This window comes from Aphis gossypii, chromosome 3, assembly GCF_020184175.1.
Source record: "Aphis gossypii isolate Hap1 chromosome 3, ASM2018417v2, whole genome shotgun sequence".
Classification (NCBI taxonomy): domain Eukaryota; kingdom Metazoa; phylum Arthropoda; class Insecta; order Hemiptera; family Aphididae; genus Aphis; species Aphis gossypii.
The window spans coordinates 23164887-23188411 of NC_065532.1; the positions used below are offsets into that span (position 1 = coordinate 23164887).

The 23525-nt window shown below is 29.5% G+C and overlaps 2 protein-coding genes across 9 annotated transcripts; both read left to right on the forward strand.

Annotated features, from left to right (window-relative positions):
• The first annotated feature begins 190 nt into the window (after positions 1-190).
• On the forward strand, positions 191-7874 carry LOC114132320 (kinetochore protein NDC80 homolog). Its single transcript, XM_027997746.2, has 15 exons — positions 191-565; positions 742-885; positions 988-1263; positions 1339-1453; positions 1784-2006; positions 2691-2854; positions 3088-3199; positions 3282-3394; positions 4140-4272; positions 4752-4957; positions 5731-5952; positions 6032-6136; positions 6686-6807; positions 6887-6989; positions 7645-7874. Exons 2-15 carry the CDS (start codon positions 782-784, stop codon positions 7705-7707), a joined length of 2061 nt encoding a protein of 686 aa, XP_027853547.2. The 5' UTR covers positions 191-565; positions 742-781; the 3' UTR covers positions 7708-7874.
• Positions 7875-8016: 142 nt separating this feature from the next.
• LOC126551256 (uncharacterized) lies at positions 8017-20080 on the forward strand. Of its 8 annotated transcripts, none has more exons than XR_007605126.1 (11): positions 8017-9828; positions 10725-11059; positions 12674-12749; positions 13378-13675; positions 14493-14603; positions 14720-14895; positions 16659-17199; positions 17676-17780; positions 17865-18054; positions 18134-18221; positions 18294-18436. XR_007605126.1 is itself a non-coding variant. In XM_050204139.1 (11 exons), the coding sequence occupies exons 4-10, from the start codon at positions 13385-13387 to the stop codon at positions 18643-18645; spliced, it is 1758 nt and encodes a 585-aa protein (XP_050060096.1). In that variant the 5' UTR covers positions 8017-9828; positions 10725-11059; positions 12674-12749; positions 13378-13384; the 3' UTR covers positions 18646-18667; positions 19591-20080. The 8 variants fall into 8 exon arrangements, 6 of the variants coding, with proteins under 6 accessions (XP_050060096.1, XP_050060097.1, XP_050060094.1 ...); XR_007605127.1 differs by having other exon boundaries at positions 17865-18046; positions 18294-18351; XM_050204139.1 differs by lacking the exon at positions 18134-18221 and adding an exon at positions 19591-20080 and having other exon boundaries at positions 17865-18046; positions 18294-18667.
• Positions 20081-23525: the final 3445 nt, after the last annotated feature.

Below are 23525 nucleotides of genomic sequence, written 5' to 3' on the forward strand. Positions count from 1 at the left end.
ATGAACGTAAACGATGGACTATTGGACACATATTATGTAGTAAGGTGATTTCAATTCTTAATTTAAATCACGAACTAAGTTCTTATATAGTTCGTGGTAAGTGGTTTAAATGTTTAAAATTTAAATATATAAATAAATCTAAATACAAATACACATTCTAATTTTAGTATGCGAGAATATATCTATATATACACTATACAGTAATATTTTTTTTCTTCCATGATATACTGATAAACCGTTTTTTTTTGTTACCGCCTGCCTTCTGTGTTTATATTTTCGGTTATTTTGAAATATTTATCAAATATCAAAATATTGTCTACAAATCAGAAATCATCGAATTGGTTATTCCGGTATCAGTTATCACTTATCATTCACTTTCGCTTCAGAAATTCAGAATAAAATTCAAATACACAATAACTACAGTAGTACAGTCTACAATCTACGTTGGCGACATTTTATTGAGTATAATATAGTATTCTATTTACGTCTCTTTTAAATATAAATTTTGTTTAGATTTAAAAGGTACTACAATTTATACATTTGCGAATTATAAACCACTTTTAATGTAAGTTTACAATCACATAATTACTGAAATTGCGGTTTTGAAAAACGATTTAATTCATTATTGTTGTTATTATAATTTTCTTAATATTATTATGTTGTTTATAGAATACCTATAATGTTTTATAAGTGTTAATATAAGATAAAAATTATCTATTTTATTGTTTGTGTTACTGTTAGATTTACCTAAGTACAATTAATGAATTAAAAACATAAAACAATGAAGAAGGCATCTTTTGGAAGACGTTCGTCAGCAGCTGGACGAAACACTTTTGGTGGCTCCACATTTGGAAGACAGAATTCATTTGATGGCAATGATATGAGGTATTTATTGATTTTGTTATTATAACGTTTATTCAATTTATTTTTATAAAACAAATTAGCTAAACAATTATTATTACAATGACTAATTTATTTAAAAATTAGATTGAGTCGTCGAGAAAGTCGTGGTATAGACAAAAAATCATTGCTATTGAAACCTGGGTTTTCAGCAAAAAAAAAATCTGCCTCATCAGAAAATTTATCCGCACATGATCCAAAACAATGGTTATCAACAGTGAAGAAACCAGTTAATCAGCAGAGAAATACTTTAGTTCGTTCAACTACATCCATGAATATTACTGGTATTAATTTAGTTGCGTCTACACCATGTGTTACACCAGGACTTAATCCAAATTTACCCGGAATAAATTCTAGTTACAAGTAACTTCCTACATCATATATTGTATTTTAAATTAAAATTTATTTTTTATATAATACAATTGAATATGTTTATAGGAATCGAAGGTTAAGCTCAGAATCACGTTATAGTAATTATGGTGGTGTTGTTAAGAATAGAAAAGAAGTGAGACCATTGACTGAAAAAGATTTTCAACAAACAGCTATACATAAAGTAAATATAATTAAATATTTCTTGATGTTCTGTACTTATTTGTATATTTTGAATGAGTGCTGAACTTAAGAATTTTTTTATAACAAACAGTAAATGTGATTGAGACGTCTTCTTAAGACAATCAATTTGTGTTGCCTGTTATTTTAGAAGACAAAGTGAATTTAATTTTATTATCACATTTTTATATCTATAGATTTATTTTTATAGTTATATAGTACATATTTATAACTAATAGATGATATTTAATTAACTTATTTAATTTTTAAAGTATTGTATGTGATAAAATTTAAAAAAGTTTCATTTGATACCATTTAATTATTTATTTTGTAGATTCAAAACTATTTTTTAACTGCTCCTAATGCAACTCACATTCTGAACAATGGTAGCATGAAGCCAATGACAACTACTATGTTTACTGATATGTGCGAGTATTTATTACATAAGCTTGATAGAAATCAAGTATTAAATAAAAGCAAATACATGGAAGAATTACCCAAAATTATGAAAAAGTACTATTATAAAGGAAAAGTAGATAAATCGTGGCTTATTACTGGTAATATATTATGCTTTAGTCTTAATAGTTAATAATAATAATAATTAAAATAATTTAATTGTAAGTTAGGTATTTTTAGGCTGCACATTTTTATACTCTATTCAGAATAACATTGCCCACTTGACTGACTAAAACTCGTTTGGTCTGTGCATGTTTATTGCCACGGGTATGCTGACGACAGTTAACGACCAATCACAGTGCTCCTGATACTCGCCTGGAAGGGTCGGTAGACTTCCGGCGGTTCAATTTCATGTGCGAAAGTGGGCAAGATTATTCTGAATAGAGTATATTAAAATAATAATAAGTTGAAATACTTAAAAATATGCTGTTCAGAACAAAGCTGTATATTTTAAATGATGCAAAAGTAGTGATTTAGTAATATTATAAATTGTTTATGTAACTCAACGTCCTCATCTAACTAAAAAAAAGAAAAAAAAAACATTTATACATTTTAATTTAATTAATATTAGCATATATGTGTTCAGTGTTAAAATAAACTGATGTTAGTACAATAAATAGGTGTAGTTCCTTATAAAAACTTGATGACTTATGGTTACAATTTTTAAGTACAAAGTTAAATCTAATTATGATTAATATACCATTTATTTTATTTTTTTTAAACATTTAAATGTAGATATCCAATACTTACTAAAGATGTATATTTTTTTTTATTAATAATTCTAGTAAATGCTAGCCATTCCTTTCCACAAGTAGTTGGTTTACTTCTTTGGTTAGTAGAATTATGTGAAACTCAAAATCGATTTAATGTTATGGATACGTTGTATCCAACAATCCTTGATCCTGACGAGTCTGAAGATGAAGACTATGAACAGACAGTTGAATTTAAGGTACTTATTAAAATTTTATTTTAAATTTTAGTAGTAAACTTAAATATATACAGTTATATAAAATAAAATGTATTTAATAAATAGCTTGTTATATAATTGTTTTATGATCTTAATTTTTATCAATATAAAATATTTAAATATATATTTAAATAATTCTAACTGTTCATGTTACTAAAATACATTTAAAATTTTTTTTTTGTTTAATAAATGTAAATGATGTTAAATGTTTATAGATGTACTTGCCATTTTTGTTAAATTCATATCAAGTTGAGAGTAGAGGATCTGGTAAACCAGCAGATCAAGAATTCCTAAAGAAACAAGAAGAGCTCTTGCTGGAAAATTATAGTTAGTTAATATTATTTTATCTTAATATGTTGTACCTAATTGTAATATTTATAAATTATAATATTATTTTTTAATAATTTAGAAAAAACACTTGGTATTGATGAGGAAGCATTGATCAAATTAGAGGAAGAACTTAATAATCATAAAGAAGAGCTAGATTTACTAAATGACCTTACTGAAGAACAAAAATTGGAGGTATAGTTAAAATAAATAACTATAATACTTAGAAAATATTAATTTTAGGTAACTACTTTAATACTTTTTTATATTTAAAAAAAAAATAATAATAAAAAAATAATGCTGTAAATACTTTTATCATGTTAGATAATATTTAATAATAATAAGTAATAACCTTTTATAATCTTTTATATAATCTTGTTATTTATCACTTATTAAACACACAAAATTATTAATCACTATCTGTTGTGTTTTGTAACTAGAATAATAAGGCAAGAATATGGAGCAACTACTTGTCATACTTAAATAGAAAATTGTATAATCTGCATTTTATAATTATGCATTTAATATTTAAAATATTTATTAACTTTCTACAAAGTGATACAATTAGTTTTTTTTATCTGTATTAACTTGTATAGCTTACAAAGACAAGTATAGTATTGGCAAGTTTTTTAAATTAATAATTATTAAAAATAAAATTTAATTATACACATTAAACATTTGAATCTCGCTAATTTTAATGTTTGACTAGTTTAATACTTATTAAGAAAGATACTATGCATATAGTGTGAAGTAAATTACTTAATTATTAAAAGATATTTTATTATTTTTTTATATTATTTAATTTAATATTTATTCTTTGTATACTGATGCAATATATAAACATTAAATTATAGAATAATAGCTGTAATTTGTAAAATTATAATTATTTGTTTAAAATGTCTAAAAATATACGATAATTAAAATATGTTTATATTTTTAGGAAATGAAAGCTATGAAAGTTGCATTACAAAAAGATATTGTGAACTCAAAAAAATATATCAAAGATTTACAAACATGTCATGGAGAAGTACAGGAATATATTTCAAAGAAAAAAGATGAACGTATTTTTCAAGGTAATTCAACCCTATTAAATCTATTTATCTTTTTATACTAATTATAGTATTTAATTTTGGTTTTGTATTGTTATAGATATATAATTTTTAGTGTTGTATTTATTTTATCTATTAAATTTATTATAGCCTTAACACATACAATATTAAATATTAATTTTTATTTTTATTACAATTTTATGTTTTGTTCAACTATTTGACCATATAAATTCAAGTCAGTGTATTAATAATAATAAGTGATTATCACTATTACACGTCCTATATACAATGATATAAGTTTAGTTTGCCGAGTGCGTATATTATAAGTTTATAAGTTTCTCTTATACTTATGAGTATATGATATAAAGTATTATATTTTCTTTACATGTTTATCGTGAACAATTTAGATTTGTATAATAACTTATGTCTATTGTGGATTAATAAACCAAAATATGTAAGTTAATTTTTACTATACTTATATTACTATATGATTTATTGTTTAGAAAAAGATATTGAAAACTTACAAAGGGAATTGAATGCAGTCAACAGTTGTATTAATGGTCAGCAAATTACTCAAGACGATAAGAAAATTATTGAAGAAGATATTATTAGTCTAAAACAAGACATACAATATGAAGCAAATTGCTTAGAAGAATACTCAAACATAGTATACTCTGAAGATTTGAATGTCGTTGACGTTAGATTAAAAGTAAGTATTTATTAATTTATATTAAATAAGAATTTTGTTAGTTAAGTTTTAAAAATTTAATATTACAGTAGTAAAATGACCTTCTCCATAAATTATGATAATATATTGTTTATGAAATAACCTTAAACTATTTGATTTGTGTTTATATAAAAAAAAAATATGATTTTAAATGTGTTCAATTTCCTAAATATTGACCATAAAATAAAATATCAACTCTTCTCAAAAAGTATTACCTATTTGATAAGTTGTATTTGATTTTCAATTACAGTAAAGGATTTACAGTCTACACTGGTAATAATTATGTTTTAATAATTGTTACGTAGATATAACTGTTCTACTTAACTTAGAATCTATGACTAAATATTATATTTTTTTTTGAAATAATACTTATTTTTAAGACTATATATTATTACATTATAACATATTATATTTATGTTTTATGTTATGTTTTGTCCGCAGTGTCCAAGTGTAGTGTTAGACGCATTGTTACTAGATATATTTCATTCAAAAAAATGATCATGATCATTTTTCTACTTGTGTTTAACGCAGCACATAAGTAAATATTGCAGTGCGTCTGGAGTATGGACACACTACTAGCTTGGACTAGTGCTGCTCTTGGACACTGCAGGGAAAATGTGACTTTAGAAATGTTTATATTTTCTTTTAATTGATTTATATTTTTAAAATTAATTTATAAAGTATAATCTAGTAATAATTATGATTTAATTACTGTAATTATCTTATTCATAAACTTATTTATTTTTATTATTTAGCTGGACAAATTATTTGTACAGTATAATAAAATGTGTGCTGAAAATATTGTTGTATTACCTGAACTTGAAAATGCAATAGCAGATAAAAATGTACTTGCTGTACACATAAGAGAATCTTTGAAAGAAGTTGATGAATTATTGAAAACTTTAAAAAACAAGAATGTTGAAAAATTGAAAGAAGTTGAACACAAAATTGCTTCTATTCGAATAGAACTAGATTCAGTAAGTAATAAATTGAACTTATATAAGTATACTGCTTACAAATTATTATGTTTACTTATGAAACATATTGTAATTTTAGGCAGAGCTGGAGTATAATAAATTAAAGAAAATAGCTGAAAAATTGGATCCTGAACGTGAAGCTGATAAAAAACGTTTGTTAGAAATAACTGATCGCCAATTTGAGGTAATTTTTATTTAATATGTTTATACCAAAGTAGGTGTATCTAAACCAGTGTTTTCCAACCTTTTTCCCTCGTGATACACTAATCCCAACTCATATTTAGTCATGGTACACTTGTTACTGACTTATATATTTTTTTTGTAGTAGGCTTTCATCATATTAATTATTAATACCAAAGTAGTTGTATATAAGTATATACTAGCAAACAATAAGTCAGGAATATCTATTATGTATTGTTTATAATCACTTTCAAACTGTGACTATTAAAAAAACTCTAGTCTTTTATTAGTCCCATCACATTCAAACTTTTCAATTTTGTCAATAGTTTAAAACTATGAACTATTGAAATAGAAATAAAGTTTTTTGATTGTTTGAAAAACTATTTAACTATGCATAAAAATATTCAAATTACTTGATTGACAAATAATATTGATAGTGTTATAACAAGTACCCACTACCTGTTGTATTGACTCATTAATCCACTTAGAGTCATACATATTAATTTTATAATTTCATTTATGACAAATATTATATCCAATAATTAATTTTTAGGCAAAACAAGAGCATGAAAATAAGTTGTATGAGATTCAAGCTGAAATAAAAAGTATTAATCTCGATAACACTGGAGTAGAGGTAAAAGCCAAAACAGAAGAAAAAAATAACTTATGTCAGCAGTAAGTATGGTTGTTTAATTGTATAAAATACCTAAATATATATTTATGTTAATATCAATTTATAATATATTTTTTTTAGGATTAGTGAAATGGAAGAAGAAAAGAATTACATATATACAAAGACATTTAATGCTTTGAAAAAGCATAGAGAAGTCATTGAGGAATCCAAAGAGTTAGTTAAGGTATATGGTTATTATTAATTATATGGTTATTTACTAATAATTTAGGTGGTTTCACTAAGCTTATTATTAGGGCTGAGAAGTTAAAGGAGTTAAACAGGCAAAATATGTTCAAAAAAATGTTAAATTTGCATTAAAATTATTTAAAATTTTAACAAAAGAAATATTTTTTTTAAATTGAAAATGTATTGTAAAATGTTAATCGCGTACAGTAAATTTACCAATTAATAAAACATAAAAGTTTGATTAACTTAATAATGATAAGACAATATTTTGGCATATTAGTACTTAATAGGATATAGATTTAATGCATTTGTGTCATTAAATTAATCGACTGTGGTGATGCTAATATATACCTATATAAAATTATATTGAGTTTTATATTTAATATAATTCAATATTATTTAAAATGTATTAAAAATAAAAATTTATTTATCTTTATTTAGACATTAATTTTTATTAAATAGTTTTTTTCTCAAGCTGAAATATTGTAATCAAAGAATAAAACATAAATCTGTATTAAGAACTATTAAAGCTTGATAAATTAATTATAATATGTTCAAAAAATTATAAATTTTTTGTTAATATGTGGAACCACCTTTTTTGAATAGTTTTATTAAATATATTAATATTGTGCTATTTTATAATAACTTTACAGAAACTTAGTGACCAACAATTACAAAATATGCAATCTATTAAAAGCAGTATATTCAAAAATTAAATTTATAATCTGTGTGTTATAGAGTAGGTACTTATGTAAATTCATATAAGTTGATGAAATACTTATATAAATTAATTTAGTTTTATATTTTTATATTTTTAATGATACTACAATTTTTTAAATAATATTTTTATGTTTTGAATTACAATAAATTATTATATATATAATGAATTTATTATTTAAGACATCCAATTGCTGGATAAATAAGTCAAATAGAAATTAATAGTCTAATTCAGGGGTCGGCAACCTGTGGCCCGTGATCACAATTTATAATTAGTATAAAAATATGGAATACCACATAATGTATTTATGTTAGTTGATAAATTGTAAATAAAATAAAGTGTATGGCCTGTGAACAATTTATTTTTTATTTTTTGGCCCCTGACACCAAAAAAGTTGCTGACCCCTGGTCTAATTTCAACCTTTTGTCTTAATTTTTCATGTTGTACATTTTACTGGATAGTGATGTATTGTTTTATTTATCATACATTTTAAAATATGAAAGTAAAGCTCAAAATAAGTATATCACAGTATTGCACTGCAGGAAAACATTTTTAATATATGTTTATAATTTTATACTGGTGATGAACTTTAGTTTTGATGAAAACAAACTAATTGAAATTTGTTCCTAATGAGTAATTACATTATTGTTTTGATTTTTGACTAATTCACCACATTGAGTTGTATAATTATATTATAACAAGGGTGGCCAACTTTTATGAGCTTTTGATCGACCTCTAAGTTAAATTAGGTTATCACGATCGACTAAAAACAGGTCGTTAATAATTATAAAATGTATAAAAAAGTTTTTAAAATTACACGAAGGAGTCGCAATCGACTTGTTGGCTATCCCTGCTGTGTTAGACATGTTATGAGATATTGTAAAATTTTTATATGAAAATAATGAAAAATTGTTTCGAATGCGTTCATCGAGTAGTTTGAACGTTTGATATGTTTATGTGAAATGTAAATCAGGTACCTATGCAATTATTGTTTTATTACTGCATTCTGATAATCGCTGTAGCAATATTTTTTCTTCTTTTTTTCTTTTTAGACTTATACATTTTTTTTTCTATTAATTCTTCATTTACGTACTTTTATTGACGTTTCTGTTATTGCCGAACTATTTCAAATATATGTATTTTGTTTATCTACCCCATTAGACGATTAATTTAAATGTTGGTAGGTATTTATTATTATCAATTATACTTATTATAATTTAAAACTTTCTTGTGCAGGAGAGATACTTTATCGTTTATTCGTTTGTAGGGACATCGTTAGGTATTCAAATTTGTTATAACTAATCTTGTGGTTTTTTAGTCGATATGAAAAATTACTAGTTAATGCGATTGCTCCGCTCGATTAACTGACGTTCATTAGAACAACTCAAATAATAATAATTAAACTTTTTTAATTAACTTATTTTGCATATTATTTAAAATCTGTTTTGATACAAACATGTTTCGCGAACGCTTTGTAGATTTTCATTTCAAAAATTATTAACGCATATTTTTGCATATTTAATACCTATATTTTAAAGATTGTGCATATTTTTGTTTTTATGATACATTTTTTTGTGCACATAGTTATTTCAAAGCAATTTTTCTTAAGTAAACAATATAAACTTAACAAAAAAATCAATCATCAAGTACCTATATATATTTATTAAAACTAAAAATATGAACAATACTGTTTTATTTATTCATATCAGTTTTATCTTTGTTCGAACACCGACCCTCTTGGCGCGTTTTTTCAATGACCAAAGGTCACCACGGCACGAGCCATTATCTGGTCGGCTGTGATCGCCGCGACTTGTCGCCGTCGTTCTGGGTCGACGCGTCAACTTTGTCGCGGCGTCTTCACACCTTTGGCACTCTTTAGTCTTTACTTTTTCGCCCGACATCGGTCGTGCGTGTTGTTGCCGCGGTACATTTTCTTATGCGTTTTATGTGTGTTGTCCGGGGACAATAAAAACCACGTGTCCTTTCATTTTGGACTCCACGAAAGTTCGTGTTCAGACGAGCCAAGTTTATTTATTATTATTTGCTACATCGTCAAGCGAGCCATACGATTATCACGCCCGTGAAGAGTGCCAATCGAAACTACCCACTACCAGATCAGGTCGATTTTTTATATTTATATTGTATATCGTCTGGTGACATAATATTTATATTAGCTATAATTTTGTAATATTATTATTTGTATTATTTCATTTATTTATCTATTTATACTTAATTATTATTATTATTTCGGGGCCCTGTGTCATTATATTATATTTGTTACCCTATGTGACAATGTCATATTAATATATATATATACAGAAACATAATACATTATTATAATTATTTTGGTAGCCAAATTATCTTGTCCACGCGAGTCGCGGCAAACAACTGCCCTAAATCGCAAGATTTGTCGCGGCGACAAATCAATCTTACTTCATTTATATTTATTTTTGCATATTATATTGATATCTGAAAAAATAGAAAAATATATAGTTAACTAATTATGTATATATTATACATTCATGCGGCAATCCGAATGATCCGACACATATTCTAACCCAACCTAAGCTTTTGCGATGCTTATTTAAACGAATAACGTACACATTTTCAAATCCCAGTTAGAGCTGGATAATCTATGTATGTGAGCGCAAAGTATGAAGTACTTACGAGCTACAGCTATTATAAGTATATAAAATTATACCAGTGAGTCGCCACTATATCAGCTGTTAACGGCAATACGTAGTAGAATTCTCCCCCTACCCCGTAAATTTCCTAATGAAGACGTTTAATACATTGTTTTTTTTTTGTACTTTGAATTATTATGTTATATAGAAAAAAAGCTGTTTATTTTTCAAAATAGACTAATGGCTGAAATATGCGAAATAGTTTATACGCAGTCATGGGACATAAATTCAAATTTCCTGCAGTAATCACGATTTTGCTTTCGTAGAATTTTCGCCTCAAAATAATAATATGATATATTAATAATTATAATTATATTAAATGTGTTTCAAGGCCATATACACGTATTTAATGATAACAAGTAATCGATTGTTCGAAATCTGGTCAGGGTCGACGGCAACGACGACGACGATGATGATGACAACAACAACGGCCCGCGATCGCTTCGAAAAACCAGTCACGAGTATAATAATAATATGTACCTACCGACTGTACGTATTGAATAATATAATATTCACCTAACGATTTATCTTATCGCGTACACGCACTCTGGTTCGGGGGCAGAACTCTATGGCGTGCTCGAGGGATACACTACACACGACTCATATTATACCAGTAACCAGTGCGGTAACCCGAGCTCCCGTGTCGGTGGCGTTTGTTTAATATAGGTAAATAATAATATACGTGTACGGTGTACCTATGTGTATTATACTACAATATTGTACAACCACTATTGTGTTATAGGCGGCATATCGTTTGTAATATAATATATTATATAAGTTACACGTATATATCGTGCACAGATCGTCATATACGCATTATAGGCGCGACTGGACGATGCTTCTACTCGTGCAACGGAAAGGGTTAAAATAAATACATTTACACATTACGTTTATACTTATTATGGTACTTATATTTATACATTTACGTACACGACGCACAGTGTATACAATAACGTAATATCTGTAGTGATGAATTAAATTATTATATAATAGATAGAATATCAACAAATTGTGTTATTGGTACTATATGTATATGTGCTCATTTTCAAGTCCGTAACTGAGAGGAGGGTCCATGGGTCCGATCCTCTCATAGGAATTTTTAAAACTAGAAATATTTTACTAAATAGTTATAATTTTACAAATAAGTTTGATAAGGTTTTCCCCCCGTTTCTTGAATTTATTTTTATATAGTTATATTCGTTTTTTATTTTATTCAATGTTAGTTTGAAAGTTGTATTATTCTATAAAAGCATATGGTTAAACAAACTCCCCAGGGATGGGGGTGATTATTCAATTGCCCCGCTCGCCACCAATCAAATACGTCACTGCGGCGTGCGAATATAGCTGTAGGCCTGTTGAGTGCTGAGAATCAAAGTCAACTCCAAGAAAAGCTGCTCATTTTGCGTTCAAAAGAGTATTATAATACGATATTTTAGAATGTCGTCTTTCGCAGACCGTCGCTGGTACAAGTCGAAAACGAATGAACCGCAGTGATGAAACTAAACAGTAAATATTACACATCACTGAGCAAATATTTATGTATAATGTTCACGTGCGTATTCAAATTATTGTTGTATATTTTGTATTGTATTTTTTTCGCGATAAAACATGCAGTGTGATTAAACTCACTGCAACCACAAAAGATAAAAATATAAACATAATATAATAAGTATATGAAAATATTATACGCGAGTTTCGACTCTGTGGGGGTACGCAATTATAGTTCTTACTGCAGTTTATGGCACTATACATACGCAAATTATTATCTCCGCACGGTGTTAATTTAATTAAAATTAAAATGTTTTCACAACGAAAATTATAACGATATAATATTATAAGACACAAAGTATGCGCAGATTACGCTCAGGTGATGTCGGTATACATAATATGTACGTGTATACTGTAATGATAGCCACATATAACGCTATGGTGGTGGCATCATCATAACCCCTTACATGTACATAGTCGCATATATGTTCAGTAAATTATTCACTCGATAGTAAACATATGTGGTCAGACACTGTTATGTCATTTGACCATTATAATATAATTTTATTACACCACCGGCTCAAAAAGACACCCATTGACCATCGGGCACTGGGACACAACGACACTCTCCCTATGTGCGCCTTTGGTGATGGACATACGTCGAGAGCCAATTCATGTAAATGTAAAATAAATGCTTATTAGTGTCTTAATTTAAAAACAATAAACCTATTACCTAATTCAATGTAAATATTATATCACTTGTGTTTTATTTTAATTGATATTATATTTGAGTGAGTTAACATCACACCAATCCACTTTTTCTACACTGGCTGCATTCAATTGCTGTCAAGTCTACAGTCAAGCTAAGGTAAGATAATTCACTATATAATAGAATTCCTTGTAATGCATGTATCTGTATGTGTGTGCAGATATATACATAGGAGGGTAGTAAATCATTTTGATTTACTACAATACAGAGTGTTCATGAAGATATTTAAATGGCATTTCAATATTATTAAATTGTCAAATTTAACCAAAATCTAAACTAGATTTTAACTTTACTTGTGGTTTTAGCAGTTAAATTAGGTTTTTTTTTTTTTGTAAAAAGTTTTATCGAAAAGAATAATATACCTCTTATAGCAAAGATATCGATCATATCAGTAATATATATAATATATGCACTAAGCTGACTTGTCAAACATACAAATATCGGATAACCAAAATTGCGATAGATATTATGGTGGACGATATATTTTGAGCAATCTTTTTTATCCGAAAAAGTGTTTGTAAAAAAGTATAAGAGAACATCATTCTTTTATTTGGCCGTTTTGTTTCTTGGCAATATCATGTTTTGTTTTAGATGAAAATAATACATTATAATTTATTATTATTTTAATAATAATATTAGTTGTTTTTAATATTTATTAAGTCGAGTTTTTGTTGCATACGATAATTTTATATTATTATTTTATTTAATTTTATATTACACGTTCAAGAACTTTGATGATGCGACGTTTCTCGTTCGCTGTCGTTGTAGCCACAGCGTTATGGCTACAGCAGACTGTCGAAACCGGCGGTAAGACATCTGTCGTGCCCTCATTTTGGTCGAACGTCACCGCCGAATTTCCATTTTTAGTGGGGTTGACCACCGGAGAAAAAGACGACGAAACGAACCGGCAAACCCTTATTTGCTCAGGAACCTTGATATCTTCGACATTCGTTTTATCGTCAGCGTATTGCACGTCGAGTTTGATGACCACGGTCAAATCGAATTTGGACGGCTCTTCACTAATCGTACGAGTATAAAAATAGTTATTTTTTATGATTTATCTTTATTCCTACAGGACACAGTAATATTATTACTGAATGCTACGTGGTATAATAATACTATACAAAATAATTCACCAATTATTCTTACGCATATACCAACCACACACCTCTCAATTAATAATAAATTAATTCAAACATTGAGTTTTTTAGTGTTGAACTGTAGGTTTTTAAGGGACATATGTTTGAATATTTCCACTTTACCATTTCATATTTTTAAATTTAATTTTTCTATCAAGATTCTATGAAAATATATAAATAATTAAAAATTTAAGCCTTAAATAAACTTAAAAATTCAAAACCAAAATTTAAGATGAAATTTGGTGTACATATTATTTGTTTTACATTTGTACAATGTATAGGTATTTGACATTTGTAAAATTTAAAGTACCTATCTTCTATGAGTTTGGATTTTAGGCAAATTCGATTAATATTATAATTAATAAATAGTTTTCTCGTCTTTTCTGTTTTGATTTTGACGGACAATATATTATAATCCATAATCCACTATTTTTTTTCTTGTCTCAAGTTGAATTTTTCAATTTATTTTTGTTAACATTAACGTTGATAAACATCATATGCTGTCGCCAGTCTACATACGCAGAAAGGTTTACTTCTTTCATGGATCGTAGTATATATACCTGTAGAGTTTTAATCCTATTACTTATATAGGGTGAATCACCAACGAATTCTCTAATAGTAATTAGTGAACTCATGTGCTTGCTCGTGGATCACTCAAATCAGATGCACATTTTTTTACTACGATAATTTTTTTTGTTAAAAGGCATATTGGAAAACACCTAGGAACTCCGTCAAGTACCACCGGACCATAAGTGTTCACCCCCATCCGTTATACAACAAAGTCACACGCATTTCCGACTTATCGCTGGTAAAGGTGAGAGAATGATGAACAATCTATACTAAACGAGCATCTTAAAATACATCGCTAGGACTTTTAACGCTAATTTTATAACATAATTATATAATGTAACCTTATAACATTTATAATAGCTAAAGAAGCCATTCAAACATGTTGAACATTTCGTCGGGTTATCGCCAAGAACGTTGAAAAGTGACGTTGAACTGAATTGCGTAATTGTAGGGATAGGTGCGCCCCATGAACGAGGTTATAAGGTCCCAGTTCGTGTAAAATATGGCCGCACCGCTTGCCGGATTCCAAAATCAAAGTGAGCAAAACACATACGAAAAAATAAATATACAATCTATCTACTTGCTTAAGAGTTTGAATACGAAAAAAAATTATATTTTTCTCATGGTGTATCTCTTATATAGTTATAATACACTGTTATTGATGACTTAATGTCTGTCTCATAAGAATTATTTCTTACATTAGTTATTACTTATTACCTATTTGGTTATTTGTGGTTATAGTTTGTAACGGTATCCAAATCTTTGATCACACTCGTATCCCTAATAATTTTAAAAGTACCAATAGTCACTTAAGTCGTTACCCGTTTATCTATCCCTTGCCAAATTCTCCATTCTCCTGTAATCTTCTCGATATCTACACTATCATTAATCTAATACATTCTGCAACGATTACAATTTTTCACAAGTCCATATTCTTTTTGTTTATTTTATCACCAAACGTTGCATTTTGGACTTGTTCTGTGTAAATAAATCAATTAATAAATCACGTGTTGTAATAAACAATGAGAATGGATTATACTGGATGATACAGGATGACGTTTCCCGCGCCGTTTGTAACGAAATGACTTTTACACGTGATTTTTCTTTAAATTGGCATTTACATATACTTTATTTAAACACAAAACAATAGTTGTAACAGTTATTACAAAATTACAATATTTTCTTTTAATGTGTTTTCGCTCTTCGAGCATATAATAAAAAGAACATAAAACATGTATGTGATACAATAAAATAGATATAGAATAGTGTATGTCTGACTCACGGTGTCCAAGCGGTGTGATCAGATGGTGGGGAATAGTTGGTCTGGATGATATTGTGTAGGTATACTACTACGGTACTGCCGTAGTCCGTATACAAAGATAGACGGTCGGAGGTCGGGGTTATCGGCGACTGGATCACTGTTGAGCTTGGGTCCTAGGCAGCAGTCGGATCGCTGTTGGCCTTAGTCCTGGTCAGTGGTCGGCTTCCTGTTGAGCTTGGCACTGGTCGGCGGTCGGATCACTGTAGAGCTTGGCACTGGTCGGCGTTGTTGGCTCGCGGTTGATTAGTAGTTATAGTACTTCGGAGACCACGATACAGGGCGTTAATACAGACAAGCTGTATTCCTCTGTACCATCTCCGTCATACTATAACTAGCTAATCGGGAACATGACAAATTATACAGGTATGTCAGCAATATTACGGATTTAGAAACTAATCGCGCACTCACCCTCCGCCCAGCCCTGTACTGTGACGTAAGCATTTCTCCGGTTCTCGTTGGTCCACCGCCGAAAACTCCACCACCACTCCACCGCTCAAACTGTTGGAGAAATACTTACGTCTCAGACATGCGTATCACGAGTTGCTGACATACCTATTTATTTTATCATGATCGGAAAGGAGAATAACTTGCTTTATGGCCATCGACGGGCCGTATTTATGCCTAGTCACGTGCTTCTCGGGCGGCAGTTGTTCCGGAATTCACTACGATGTTTTGTCGTGTTCCGTCTATTTATCCGCAACTTCTGCTACCGTGTATATGCGCTAAGCATTTGTTAACAGACTCCGATGATGTTCCTAATGACTATTGGCCGGCGAACGACCTTTAAATATGGTAAAACGTCCGTCCACGCCAGTTAAGTAAAAGTATGAGCGCAATAGCGCTGTCTGTTGCGCGCGCAGTGTGGCAGTAGTGTGCGCTCCGCGGACTTTTTAGTTCGGCCGTACTCCACTGGTAGTGGTAGTAGTATTATTGTCGTAATTATCGGCAGTATAAACGATTTCTCGTTACACGTTTCAGCCCTAGTCTCGAGTTTGTGATCGGCTACACTTGGGCGGATTTCTTGTGTGCAGAGACGATAGGCCCAGGAGTTACGCGATTGCCGTGTGACCGGTCTGACCCACTGCTGTGCTCCAGCGGTCGGCATCAGTATGGAATCTTTAGCTATGGGTACGACGGCACAGATGCGTCTCTGGCGACAATTGAGTGCGGTGATTCGGCTGTCCAGGGCAGACTCTTGTTTGTCAATAGGCACGCTGGCTGGATTTCTGACACGATGACGAAAGAGGGCGACGATGACGGCTCATGGCAGTTCGGAAAAAATGGCAGAACAACAACGAGGCATCGTCACACCACGCAGCCACGATCGACAACCAACTCGACTCAAGCAGCAGTGCCGCACGTAACCAGCACGGCCCGTCCGGTCCGACCAGAAATCGACTACCCGTATCTGGTATACTTGGAAGGTCGGTTTGACGAACCGGTGTGTGGCGGTACTCTAATAACACCCTGGCACGTTCTCACGACCGCTTACTGTACGACGAGGATGACCGAAATCGTGGTATGAATCACGCACTATACAATAATGACCAGAATTTGTCAAAGGCAGTATTTATGACAATACCAATATTGCGTATAGAAGCATTTCTGATCGAATACTCCATTTAATTTACATTGTTCTATTACTCTAAAATATATTGTTGGTGTGAAGGAATTGGGTGGGTTATATGGTATGCGCGTAATAAAAAAAAACGTCTATTTCATATACTTCATATTTTTATCGTTTCTATATGATATTTGTCTAAAACTATTAAACTATATGATATGATACCCAGTCACTACACTTGATATTTTATCCTAGACACATCACAGTTTTATTATTTCGATTTTTCATGATTAAATTTATTTTATTACTGTTTAGAATACAGATAAAGACTAAAAAAGTAAAAAGTTTATAGGTACTTAACTTTATAGTCGATTTTTTTTCAGTAATTTATTGTGTTCATTTTGATTATTTATATTTTTATTTTGCTATAGGTAACCGTTACAGCACATCATAGACAACACGCAAACGCAAGACTCGTTTACATTCATCCAGATTTTGACTCGTACACACTGACCGCGGACATCAGCATCGTAGTTGTAAGCATCCCTGCCGTCACTTCCCAATACTCTTTATTTTTCACAACACACAATAATAGCATGGTTTCGTTTTTAATCTCACAGTTACGCGAACCGTTAAACGTGATTAGGTACGCACAGCTGCCAGATATTATCAGTGACCCGATCAACGACAACTCCACTACCAAAGCGCTGAATTGCGTGGTGGTGGCGAGAAGATGGATGACACCCTATTACATTACGGTCAATGTTATGTACGGGCTCAAAGCTTGTCGGGAATCATTCGAGTATATATGTTATTATTATTATATATATAATGTGCTTATCTGTTATATTATAATTAGATACCTTAAGTCAATTGATATTGTTTACAGATAAATTTTTGCGAATCACAGATTAAATTCTTAGAAATATTATATTTTATCCAATAATTCATCGTAAAGATTTTCTCTTCTATGGGAGGTTATATTATTTGTATATTAAACGATATCTGCAGCAGGCCAACTTTAATAATGGTGAATTTATTGTATGTAGTTCGGAAATTCAGACGACCGTCAACAAGACTTGGCGCGAGTTCATCTGTGGAATGCCCAATCAAGAACTTCGGAACGACACGGGGGATCCGTTAATTTGCAACGGATTTCAGTACGGCATAATTAGTCACGCGTATCGGACCAAGATGCAAGCCTCCGAAACCGGAAGTATCGATCATCAAGTGCGTTTCTTGATAGTTGACTATCACAGAGAGTGGATCTACGGCGTGATCGCGGCTGATAATCAAATCGACACTAACGATGGAAGTCCATACGCATTCCCTAGACTCTTGATCAGCCTAGTTCTACCACTGCTAACAATCGTACTCCAATTATTGTCACAGTTAAGGTAGAGGAATCGTTCGATGACAACAGGTATTATAATATAACTGACGGTATCTAAGAATATAAAAACGTTAATGTGTAATACTGTTTAATTTAACCGATCAATTTTTATATATACTATTCTATAATAAAATAGCATTAGTGATACAATGTTATGTAGTCTAAAGATTGCAAAAGTGTTTAAAAGTTGAAAGTTATTAAAAGCAACAATATACTCTTTGTATTTGAGTGTATTAATAGGCTTTCAGTTTTCTTTGAGCTTACCTACCATAAACTAGGCATATTATGATATTATATTTCTAAAAAACTAAAAAATTGAAACCTTTGACTGATTATTATGCAACCATAATAAGAATGAAATATGTATTAAGACATAATAAATGTATGTATATTATATAAAACCAAAAAATTATATTCGTAACTATGACAATGAACTGTAAAGGAAAACAGACAAATCTAATGATCGTTTAAAGGTTTCTATTCGTGTAGAATAAAAATACTGTTTGAAAAATATCGGACTATAGTCCGACTATAGTAAATTTACAAGTTATATGTTGTAAATTTAAACACATGGTGTTATTAATGTGTGTTGCCACACATTTTGTGCAAATTTACACAAATAATTAATAACAGTGTAAGTGGTACTTGACTAATAGATAAACTATTAAATAAAAAAAAAATAACTGACAAGATAAATTAGATACAATTTTATCTAAACAAATTAAACAAAATTTATATTAAGTAAAGAATTTATTTTATTGGTATTATTTTTTATTCTATTTTCGATCTCAGGCAGATGTCGGAAGTGGACATGCCCATAAAACTATTGTTTACCTTGACTATAACAACTTTCAGTGCCATTAATACACAGTATACCTACTGCACTGCATTTTTTTTTTTATTGTAAATATAATATGATAAAATTTAAATCTTTGGTTTTAAAATTGTTATAGGTAAGAACATACATTTTGTGTAATAAGAACATCTGGTGTTTACTGTATACCAGAAAAGACGCAATTAAAGCTAAAAAAAACACGTTACACAACTTAGTGAGTGACAAATAAATATACATCATAAAAATGTCATCGAAAAAAGTTGTTTTGGAAGTAGTACGTCATACAAAAAAAAATAATTTGGGTACCTAACCTTTGAAAAATTCGAAAAGTTTTAATTTTTTTATTGTTTATTTATTTATGTTTTATTTTAATGTTCGTCATAACAAGTATTGGCTAAATAACATCCAATTATTGTCGATTATAAGTTAAAAATATTGTTTAAAAGTGCTGTGTTTGACTCAACGGTGTTAGTAGTATGTTTTAGTCGGTTCCGTATCCCCCGCAAATCCAGGAGATCCAGGTACTCCGCCCTCCCTATCGTGCGCGTGCCATGCCTATCGCGGCCATGCCCCTCCATGTCGTGCCCGGCCTTACCCCTCCATGCTGTGCTCGGCCTTTCCCCTCCCCTCCATTCCAATACCTGCCCGGCCATACCCCCTCCTATCCATTCCTATCCTCTACATGCCCCCCCCCCCCGAAAATTATAAGTTGTCGAATTCAATATATTCAATACGATTTAGTTAAAAATTTACAGATATTTAAAATCATGTGCAGAATACATTCGTTTTGAAACAGTGTATTAGTTAATTTTAGTTTATTGAGAGTTAGTAGCCGATTAATAATATAATATATAACATAAATAAGTAATTATTGATGAGGTCTCATTATCTTTTATAGATGTGAAAAATGAAAGTGTCACGTATACTTTCATATTTCATCTATAACATTTCAATACAGCTATTAACTCTACAACGATTTAAAAGTTATGGTAAACAAAACGATTAAGATACCTAATCACATATCTATGTTATACATTATCACCTGCAGTATTAATATTATAACAACTTGACATTTCTATAGCATCTTGTTGTTATTAGTTATATATTAATATATAAATAATAATATAACGATGGTGCATCTTCGCAAACTATTATTATAATAAATTATTCATTATATTTTCGTATTTTCATTTACCTATATCAGAAATCAATAATCCTACAGTTATCAATAATCAGTCAGTACCTATGTCTCCAAACTTATACTACACAGTACATAAATGAATATAGTTAAGTCTTTTATTAGGAATATCAAACACATTTTTCTTGTTATATATTTTTCTTTATTTCGTTTTAAATTATATTAGGCATAATGATCAAAATCATTATCATACTTAGTAAGTATGATAAATAAAAAATAACGTTCTATTTTACCCCCCCCCCACCTTATACATGTAATCGCAGCAAGCATAACAAACACAGGTCTACTTGATATATACTATGGATGTAGTAAAAAAATTAAAACATTATATATTTAACTACTTAAAATAAATGGAAATATTTTTATAGTAAATGGTTAAATTTCATCTCTTAGTCTAAAATATTATCATATATAGTATCCCATACCTAATATTATAAGCTATTATTATAATAGATGATTCATTATATTTTAATTTATTGAAATAATATTAAGTATAGTATTAATAGTATTATATTACACGATATGCTCAAAATTGCTCTACTTTATAAATTAAAATAAATATACCTACAATAATATATCATTGTTTGAACAGCCCAGCTAGTTGTTTTAACTGGATTGATCTTATTTTAACGTGGTAAGTAGATATGAAATATTTTAGCAATTCAAAATGTTATTATTACTTAAATACATATCGCCATACACCATACAACTTGTAGTGAATAAATAATATGAATAATTTTACCGTGAAATTTATTTCATAATATGTTTTCAAATTTTCAATAGGTAGCAGTATTAGACTATCATTTCTAAAGTATCATATAATTAATGGACATAGGTAGTTTACTAAATATATAAGTTAATCGTTTCTCAAGCTCGTTATTATACCATGGGTACATATTTGTTTTTTTTTTTTTTATATTCGTTCTAGCTCATAACGTGTAAGTAATCATCAATAGAGTTGTATGATATTTATTCCAAGGTGTATTTTAAATAAAACACATATATATCGTGGATCATATATTAAACAGGCATGATAAAATCATAATATAATATATGAATTAATAAATATTGTAGTCAAATCCAATGTATGATTTAATATAGTATTATTTATATAGTTAAATTCTGATATACTCAATATGATATTTTAGTTAAAAATATAATAATATGTTGGTATTGAAAATCGGGCATAGAATAGTTAATTTTACTTCATGGAAGGTTAGCAACTGATTAATAATATATATATATGAAATATATAGTATATGTAAATATATAAAATATATACTTAAATGAAATAATATAACGTAAACTGAAGTGGAAAAATATATTTATTGTAGGTATTATCGAAGTGTACAACAATAATACTTTATTAAAGAAATGTGTATACATTTATTACAACTATTTTATTTATAACAATTTCTATAGAACTTATTATATAATCGTAAAATCTTATGGTATAGGTATTCTAATACACTAAAAATATTGACAATGTTTAAAATTATTATATATTTTTCTACTATCATCGAAATCCAATTTATCTTATATACTAGAGAAATATTTTTTAATTAAACAGTTATTAATAATTTGTTCACATTGTTGAATAGTTAACAATGGATAACGCCATTTGAAATCTTTTACAGAGTTTTCAGTATAAATGATATCATGGTAAAATGAACAACATGTAGGTACATCGATTAATATCTCCATATATACGGCCTTTTTCTTGAAAATTATTATCAATCAAATCTCCCATTAAATTAATATCGTTTAACATAGTTAATGATGATGTCACTAACGTTTTGCAAAATTTGAATGCCATACTTTTATTTAGATGTAATAATCTTTGAATCTCGATTAACATATTGGAATTATATAAATGTAATAATCGATAATTTTGATTAGGTTTAGTTTCTTTAATGCTATGCTGAGCCGAGAGCTTTCATCGATGGTAATATTAGAGCATATCACAATAATTTAATTTGTTATCGATGAAAGCTCTCGGCTCAGCATAGCTCGACACGGCTCGCACCTGCTCACCATAAGGTTACAATAAGGATACAAGTGCTCTAAGTACGACTGTTGTACGGATAAATACGAAAAGAACGACGACGACGACGACAACGATAACGACGATAAAAGCGAGGAAGGAGATCGTGACGATTTTTTCAAGCAGATATATAGTCAAATAATTCTAAGTGAGTAATTTTTTTTTTTTTCCTATTCGATCCTAAACATAATATATATCATATCGTAGACATATAATGAACACATATGAGTATAATAATAATATGAAAGACGTCTATTAAATGTGTAATTCATTTTCAGGACATCTATCATGGAAGGATTCAAGAAACAGCTGATCGTACAATCGAGCGTCCGTTTCATGTCGGTGAGCGATTTGACCGTGGGCCGGACATACCCAATAACGAAGATGTGCAATCAAGAAACGCAGTACGGTAGGTATGTAGGTATGGTGAGCAGGTGCGAGCCGTGTCGAGCTATGCTGAGCCGAGAGCTTTCATCGATAACAAATTAAATTATTGTGATATGCTCTAATATTACCATCGATGAAAGCTCTCGGCTCAGCATAGCTCGACACGGCTCGCACCTGCTCACCATACCTACATACCTACCGTACTGCGTTTCTTGATTGCACATCTTCGTTATTGGGTATGTCCGGCCCACGGTCAAATCGCTCACCGACATGAAACGGACGCTCGATTGTACGATCAGCTGTTTCTTGAATCCTTCCATGATAGATGTCCTGAAAATGAATTACACATTTAATAGACGTCTTTCATATTATTATTATACTCATATGTGTTCATTATATGTCTACGATATGATATATATTATGT